The sequence below is a fragment of the Penicillium subrubescens genome (genome assembly GCF_028828155.1).
Source record: "Penicillium subrubescens strain IBT 31985 chromosome Unknown utg000003l_segment0_segment0, whole genome shotgun sequence".
NCBI lineage: Eukaryota > Fungi > Ascomycota > Eurotiomycetes > Eurotiales > Aspergillaceae > Penicillium > Penicillium subrubescens.
Genome location: NW_026643153.1, coordinates 1,225,470 through 1,234,530, shown reverse-complemented (window position 1 = coordinate 1,234,530; position 9,061 = coordinate 1,225,470). Strand labels below are relative to the sequence as shown.

General features: G+C 47.5%; 1 protein-coding gene across 1 annotated transcript; it reads left to right on the top strand.

Annotated features, from left to right (window-relative positions):
* The first annotated feature begins 1,675 nt into the window (after positions 1–1,675).
* On the top strand, positions 1,676–4,432 carry N7473_004481 (uncharacterized protein). Its single transcript, XM_057150421.1, has 4 exons — positions 1,676–1,861; positions 1,966–2,913; positions 3,005–3,216; positions 3,275–4,432. Exons 3-4 carry the CDS (start codon positions 3,074–3,076, stop codon positions 3,720–3,722), a joined length of 591 nt encoding a protein of 196 aa, XP_057010531.1. The 5' UTR covers positions 1,676–1,861; positions 1,966–2,913; positions 3,005–3,073; the 3' UTR covers positions 3,723–4,432.
* The last annotated feature ends 4,629 nt before the right edge of the window (positions 4,433–9,061 follow it).

Here is a 9,061-nt window from a genome sequence, read left to right as displayed (position 1 = left end):
ACGATCCTTGTTTCCGCGGACAGCTGACATCCGATGGCTGGCCGGTCAGAGAGGTAAACATGGGCTTGCCCGATATTTGAACTGGGTTTGCCATGAGAGCAGGGGGATTGAAGTATTTTTGGTGACGCGTTGTGTTAAAGACGGACGCTAGGGGCGATCAGCGAAAGTGCGGAAACACGACATGAATCCTGGCGACGCTACGCGAGCCCTCTCTACTTGGGCGAACCGGCTTTGGATGTCACGTTTGAGCAGTCAACAACACGACACGGAAGTGAAGACTGAATTGAAGACCGAATGGCTAGACCCATGAGGGGAAACTGATCAAACGCAAAATATCTAAATATCGCTCGGAAATGACGACGCGCGGAGGATTCGAACGCGCGACCCCAGACCCCAGTGAAGAAGATAACCACTAGGCCAAAAAGTATTACAATCGTTTCAACTCATGTTGTTAATGGAATTAGACTTTCGCATGTAGCCCCGATCACCTCCGAGGTCCAAAAAGTTCCAGAGAGGTTTTGGTTCTTATTTGGTCTCGATTTGGGCTTATTCAGGTAAAGAAAAGCGGTTCAGAAAGGCAAAGTTTGTTCAAAGAACGCAGTCCTGCAAATTGCTGTGCGCCTGCGACCACCCCAAGGTGTTGGTGTTGTGTAGAATATGCATTCGTGTCAATATAGGGCAAGATATATTTTGTCCATGTAGATAGAACGGATTAAAGTGTCATGCAGCCACGAATCCACGTATTACCCACCACACGACAAGAAACATGTGAGCCATTCAAAATTCAAGAAAAAAGACCAAACAAGTCGCCGTTCAACAATTTAATGGATCCCATCGGACCGGTAAAGTGTCTGTTGTGGTTCCTAATGTCAGAAAGCGCGACCGCAAATTAACACCGCTGGGTCCTAATTGGCAAAGCCGCAACTCGTATCACCCGTGTTTATTTGCGAAGTGTGAGCTGCCAAATATTCCAGTCTACCGCCTCAACCCTGGAATAGTCACAGCACAGAAATGTAATTTTGATGTTGCGAGTGCTGTTGAGTCAACAAGTGCTGCGGTGAACAAAAAGCCCTGTTGGAGGATCGTTTGCAACCATAATCAATCATTGGATTGACCGTCACCGTTGAATTATGTATGTGGGATACAATGTTTAGCAGCCAAGTACGACCTCACAAAAGCGATCCTGACAAGCCGGTCCCAACCTGCCTGCTGACGAAAAGTGCGTAATGCACACTGCAAATGAAAAAGTACAGTCAGCATTCAAAAGTATTTGGAACATGCTACATGCCCCACGTATTTTTCTGCTGGCAAAACCACCAGCGTCACTCAATATATTAATGACTAGAACGGATTTTCTCTATCTAATGACTTTACTCTACACTACGAGGTTTCAATTTAGCTAGATTAACAATTTAGTGAATACTTCAAATAGATTCACTAGATTTGGCTGCTTACATAAGGTCGTAGGTAGCTACTAAAGGTAGGCGGTGTTAGAAAGCGGTACGGGCGGGAAGTACTGTGTTCCAAATACTTTTGAACGGCCACTGTAACTTGTGTAGGAGGGGTTTTGTGCCTAACGGGCAAATACGTGTGGCGCCAGGGATGAGCCTGGTTCACCGCCTGGAGATCACAGTTTCCAACGTTTCAGCACTTCCGTTTATCAACGCAGCGTCAACACCATCCTCACCATCCTCACGGTCCTCACCATCCTCACGGTCCTCACCATCCTCACCGTCAACACCGTCAACAAGCATCTCAATATCCGTGAATTACATGGGAGACACCGGCATGAACAGACGATTGCTTCTCATACTGACGGGTCGCCTGTGATCCTGTTGTCTCTATTCGCTAAGACAATACTGTATGTATGCTCTTTCTTCCCGTGTGGTTTGAGGATTTCCACGTAGTGGCCTCCCTTATATTGAAATTTCAGTGACGGGGCTTACAAGCTCTATCTCTACATAGGACAAGTCAGAATCGAGAATTTATCTTCATTGCAATGCTATCGACTTCCCCCATGGTTCGGGCTACATGGTCCGGGCTACATAATGTACCCAGAGATGAGTCGTGCAGATCTTGGCTTCTTCAAGCGCCGCAGCGGCACTTGAATACTGGTCCCTAGCACCACGGAGAGGTGCCTGCATGTCGCTAGAGGATCATGGTGTAGACCCTGGCCCCAGGTCTTACCCGATCGAGCACGCTTTTACAAACACAGGGCTCATTGTCTGTGAGGGAGGATGTTGGTAAAGCAGAGCTCAAGCTGCGAGGATTTTGTCATCACAGACCCTAGACTGCGGAGTTCACTTCGTGACGCAGCGCCCCCCTGCGAAGCACAGTTGATCTCGCAGAGCTTATCCTGCGAAGCGCAGGCTGTCCTGCAAAAGAGTGCAATTCTTACTTCACTGGGCTCATACCAGCGAAAGCCAAGACTTAGAAGCCAAGGTCTGCAGGCAGACAACACGACCACGCTGTCTTGGGGGATGAGGATGGGAGTTCTGATTTTCTAGACCGGTCATGGAGCGTCCTTTTATGCCTTTTCGCCTCCGGCCGCTCATAGCTGCCAGGTATGCAAAATCTATGGAAGACATGATTTACTGCGGTGTAAACATTACATTTTTGCTGCTAGTGGAGGTGATTCAACAGCCGTTGAAGGATGTGTTTAGAGTATGCGGCCAATCCCACCAAGCGCCCCACTTCGAACCGTGGCGTGTATGAATCTAGACTGGGCCATCCTTGGAACCATCTCTTGGCGGTTGCAACTCAGATGTTTACGGTGAACCACCTTCAACGGTCGTTGAAAAGCGTGTTCAACCGAGCGTTGAGCAACATCGGTTGCGTTTGAACTGGCAAGACCAAGATCCTCCCGGTTACGTGGCCGGCGTAGATGACTATACAGCTACTTGCGGTCCAATTGTGGGTTTGGCGTCCTCTCCTTTTCATGACTGTTATCAGTATATGCTACTTTTCTCAGTGCATCTTGGCTGACTGACTGGCTTGCTTAAAGGTCAAATTTTCAAAAAGTCTACCAGACTAGGTCTTCGTCCCTTACACTACGGAACGCTGGGACAGAACAATGCCGAAGATAACAGGGCGACATCGAAGACGAGAATTGTCTGGTGGAAAATGCGTCAAGAGGATGTCGCGGCCGGGCCAGGACATGACTTTGTATCAGACATCTCCGCTCGCCCGCGTGCTTTCACGACCGGAAACCACAAGGTGAGTACGAACATGGCTTCTTCTTCAACCTAGACGCTCTCTAATACACTTCGTATAGAATGCTCAGATGTTTCGTCCGTTCCCTGCAAGAAAAACCCGTGTCCGGTGAGAACACAAATTCGGATAATGCCAACGTCTTTGAACTGACTGTTGACCAGAAGTACTCTACGCATTATATTCTCTCCTCGGGATACCAGCGGGCCGGGTTCCGCTTCCGGCACAGCATAGGATTCTTCAGTCAATCCAGCGGCATCTCGAGTATCATGCATTTTGGTATGTCGAGCGGTATTTCCTCTCGGAATCGGTACAAAATGGGTGGACATGCCCTGAGGCTTTGGAACTACACAAGCTATTTCAATTTCTCAATCGACATCGACGCGCACCGCAAGCGGAATCTTCGGGTCCAGCTGTCTGCGATATCCAAGGCTGGCGACGTTCTATCTCGGCTATTCGCCACGCGGCGGTCCATCGTCTCGCACAAGATCGACAATCGCTTCTGCGGATGACTCGAGCAGCCATCGGTTTTGTTCAATGTATGAGTGGCTCCTCTCATACCCAAAGTCTCCGGCGTCTCAGGAAATACCTGCGAGTCGCGCTTCCAAGGCCATCTCGACGATCTGTCGTTCCACGGCGACAGGCAAGGTTCCAGACGTGCCGAGTAGAGAATGGGCTCAGTCACTCGTCGCACCCTTCCATCACATTGCCAGAACCCCTGCAAGGAATTCTTCACCTTGTAGAGAACGATTTCTCCCACGAGGTACGACAATTTTTAGAGGAAGAATTTGAATGAGAAGCGGCAACAAATCCTGGTATGGCCGAGTTCTGGGTCGTTGAGCTCTGCTATCAAGTCGGACCCGGGCAGTTATTGCCATCATATCATCACGGACAGGTCCACGTATACCTCGAGAGAAATTAATATAAAATCACGAGGTTGTGGCTGTATTTAGTACTTTAATTTCCAAGACCGGCGTACTCGTTGCACTTGGAAACTCAAGTACGCATCCAAGAAGTACGAAGTAGCTTAAACAAATACGAGTGCCATTTCTCTGAGTCCGATTGCCATGGCCTATGCTCACTACATTACTGTTAGAAATATGCCGAATGCAATTTAATGGAGAATCAATGCTCTGACTCTGCATCCAATCGTGGGCCGCATAATCCGACGCATCGTACAGATTTTGGAATAATCCCCCTGAATAGCGGAATGATACTACAGCAGTTCTTTAGTGCTGTTTAGCCCTGAAATTAAATTCTCTGTTCGCTCTGCCTAATTGACAATCTGGGGGATGCCATACTATTGGGAACCGCACGAGACCCGGATGTCTTTCACTGCGGATTTGACTTTGCAAACAGTTCTGCGTACCATGGATCGTACATCTGAGAAAACTATTTCGAACACGGGGTGGGCGGGTAGGGCTCACCGTTGAACGTCGACGGTTAACCGTTAGGATGCTTCAACAGTCGCCATATCCAAAAAGTTCGCCCCCGTGAACGGTCGCTGCGTACTCGATACGCCTCAAATAAACACTGAACGAAATCTGGGCTGCTTGCAGGTCATACAAAAACGACAAGTTCTCAATTGGGTATGCATCGTCTCTCACACCATGAATTGTCATATTGAAGTCAGGGTGATCTGTGACTGGCTAATGGACTAAAAAGGTCACTGATGAGTAATTTCCGATGAGATATGCTGTGGGAAGACTGAAAAGTACTAAACGTTTTCCTTTGGCTCCACAGTCTGTGATGTACGTATTTGGATGTTATGGTCTATACAAAAACCCCTTTCTGACCGGTGATCACCAGGTTGTTGAAACGGACTGGGCAATCAACTTATTTCGGAAGTGATGAAAGTACGGCACCGGTTGGCATCTTAGCTCTTAATGGTGGCCGCTCGTCTATAAATCCCCATCAAATCCCACTACTGTCTCCCATCAATTTAGGTCTCGCATTCCACCTCACTTTCCCATAGTTGTGATACAGCAGTCATACTGTGGGAATCCTACTACTATAGACTTAATGCAGCCAAACAATCTCCCCAACAATGTCGTTGGAGAGCTTGATCAAAACAAAAATCTCCAACATAAACCAGATCATCATCAAAACCAAAGGGATGACAGAAAAACACTCTTCTTTAGCATCTCTTCGTCATATGTCCCAGACTGGGATACTCTGGCCGCGTTCAGGGAGCTCTATCAGAATTGGTCAGTTCTTTGTTGCCATCTCCTAAACACGTGCCTAGAGACAAGATCTAACTAAAAATAGGAGAGATGCCATCTTGGCACGTTTCAACTTAGGTCGTCTCGACTTTCAGCCATTTTATGAAGATAGAGGCGATTGTATAGCGATCATCGTCCCTGATCTCTCAGATCGACATCGGCAGGGTCGTGCTTTAGGGTTCATTAAGTACGACAAGCACAGCGGTTGCGTGACAATCTCCAACTCCTGCGCTGAACTAAGTCTCAACGCACTTGAACTCGGCAGCTCATCGAAGCAACATGATTCCAACTCTGCCGGCTGTCATAGAGAGGGTCTGAAGCTGGCGGCTCTGGTGATGGTGCGCAGTGGATTCGATATGGAATTATCTGCTAGCAGGAGCCACTAGCGTTTTGGCCTCTTGCAATCTCATTTCTTCTGCGACATCAAGCCTTCCAATCATTCCAGCCCCAATAGCTCTGATCCAAGTGGCGACATGTTTCGACTCTGTTCTTGTGTAGATAGGGATGTGACGGTGGAGATCCGAGCTCCAAAAGAATCGCAAAAAAACGCTGTGTCACTCGCAGAATTTCGTAGTTAGCTGACAGTCACGCTCGACATTCGAAGGTTTTCCCACCCCTTAGATGTTCTAGAAACCGAGGTTGGAGATCTAATTCTCGACCCCGATTTCCACAGCCGGGTCTACCTTAAGGGAATGCGGCTGCCGCGCTCTGGGTCGGAACTTAAGCAGTATAAATTTGCTTACAACTTCTTGCATAGAAAGGTGAATCGCGACCGACAGATTTTGGTCGATCGAGATAAGGAAGCTAACATAGTGCGACGAATCTGGGAAGCCGCAATTCGGAAACATCGCACCGCTTTTCTTCCTATCTACGTTGGTCTCCTACGCAATTCCCCGGAAGCACTCGATGTTGAATCAGCTACCTATTTTCTGTAATCATCGACTAAGCTTCTCATCTAGAAGCATCTTCTGGGCGAGGCTGGCGATAACAAATTTTTCTACAATAAAGGCTCCAGTGCCGAGGTAAGTTTCCTTTAACAGGGTATTGTGTGGCGCGCAGCTCACGGAAAAATAGAGCATCGTAAGCATTCGAGAAATCCTAGAGAGACAGCCTATCAAGCTTCCAGAATCTCTATGGACTTTGTTGCACTCTTGTTCGCCAATCCGGACGCCAAAGGAAGAACAGATCGAGTGTTTCAAAACGGCAGAGGTATATCCAGTCCCAGGGACCAGCTACGCACAAACCATACACAGGGCCTTTATAGCTTACATAGCGATCCTTCTGGAGGGCAGAAAGATCGAGGTACAGTATATACGTGCTAAACGCAGCGCAATCCAGGCGCTCTATAACTCTCACTCCAGGGTCTTAAAGGTTGCTCACCAGTAGCTGGACTTTGTTAGGTCGCACGGACCGGTCTTTTGTCGCGAAGTTCTGTCATCAAGATTCGACGCGCAATCATTTTTCTGCAATCACGTCAACTTCCGCGATAGCGTCTTCTTCTGCGACCATATTGTCGAAGAGTTGCTGAAATTTTGCCTGGTTCCGTTGCTGGGGCGGTCCGCTACATCCAAAGCCGCGGAAGTGGTGATTCTACGGAGAATTCGAAGATTGCTTCGGCACGTGCCGCATTCAATCACCATGTCCAGGTCGTTCTTGGCTGGGGCGTTGAAGATTACGTAGGAAGACAACGAGACGGAATCATTCCGTAAACGCTCTATGCATAACCCACCGTATCACGTAGTCCTCCATGAAGAGAAATGTAGTGGTGCGAGAACGGACCTGATTCATGGCGATGCAAGTATGTGGTTTTCCTTCCCTCACAAACTTCGATTACGTTGTTAATTGCTGACTCAGGCGGACCCAGTAAACTGTGCTGCGGAGCGTGCTTCATGCGGATGCCCTCAAAAGTTTGTCAACCAGAAAACAAAGACAGCTGTTTTTGAAAATCTCCAGTGCTCAAAACGTTATTTCCCAATGATCTCTTTGAATCGGCCGCAAGCCATCTATAGCTTTCCACCCCTGTCAAAGTATCCTGCATCGTCGAATCGTCGTATTTTTAGTAAGAAGAAGGGCGGTGAAGTTGTACCATCCCCCAAAGACTTACGTCCATTAGCCTCGGACCAGGCTTCGTATACAGCCCTAGACGCTTTGAACACCACGCCAAGGCATAGTGGGTCCGATCATCATGATCACAAACTCTCGCTGTCGGTTAAACGGCCTTTCTCAGATGAGCCAGATCCGGCGAAGGTTGAGGGTTGCAAAAAGTTGAAAATTTCTCAACTAGTGGAAAATCCTGCTCAGCGTTAGAACGCATTCCTTATCCAACATCCCCTGTTTTTTATCAGACTTGAAATCGTTTAGTCGGCGAGACCGGAGTAACGGAGCCGGAAATTCGAATTCGAATTGATGCTAGAACAGTCAACCGTTGGTGGATTTGTAGGATACGGATCGCTTTCACCCTCGGACTTCACAGGCGACCTGCAATACTTTGTCTTCGGAAGGTGGAATTGTTCTTCCAACCAGGAAATTTTGAAGAAGGATCAAATATCTTTTTCTGCAGGAGTTTCGAGCATTAAGCTGAGGACCGCTAAGTGCTAATCTCAAGACCTATATTAAATCAAGACCTTCTCTTCAGCTCTTAGATTCCGCTGTCTACTAATAATTGCATTCGGCGTCTTATGGCTGCCTATACCACTGTCATCGATAGAGGATTCCGACGCCTGAAACGAATGAGAGACAACCAAGTCAGCGAAGAGATCATGGATTTCCTCGAAAAAGCCCATTCGGATCTCAAGTGTAGTGGCATTTCTAACCCATCGGGCCCATTTAAAAGGTCTCTTATTCATTATGCAGCTATGGGTGATTGCAAAGAGCTTTTGCTTCAACTATTAGCAATTCGCACACCAATAAATTATCGCGATGGAGACAAAAGAACGTCTCTTTCCTGGGCCACCCAATATGGCTCGTATGTTACCGCGAGAATTCTGGTGGAGAACAGAGCCAATGTCAATGCATTGGATAAAATGTACTTGACCTCTCTTTCACGACTCTTGCAAGGCGACAAGGTTGAGACAAATGATCACCAAGCTCTAAAGCTGTTTCTTGAGAAGAACGGAGCAACTAGAAAGGGTACAAAACGTGCTTGGATAATGAGGAGGATTGGGCTTCTTTGACGGTAAAAAGACATCAGAAGCACTTCTCATGTTATACCGGAAAGATTCTCGGATTTTTGGTCCGAGAGCTTAAGTATTTTATGTAGTATCAAATCACCCACTACCTGGACTTTATACAGGATTGGTACCCCTACCTAGCCATATGCAAGTACGGCATAGTCATACGATCCATGTTTCCCTCTCGTCAAGCGGGTCTGATACGAGTCTCGATTGGAAATTGTCATTTACGATCATCACAGACTGTTCTGAAGCAGATAAATTAATATTAGTACTTAAGCAGAGTGCTTACTGTATCGATCTTTATTTTAGTTGCTACACGCTGGCAAGAACCTCTCAAGCCTCCCATCAATTTTATGTTTCACCGTCACTTACCTCAAGAAATGGATTACAACATCCGGTCCAGGCCAGTTAAAAAGGTTGCCCTCCAAGAAAGACAGCTCAGCTCGATGTAGCGGC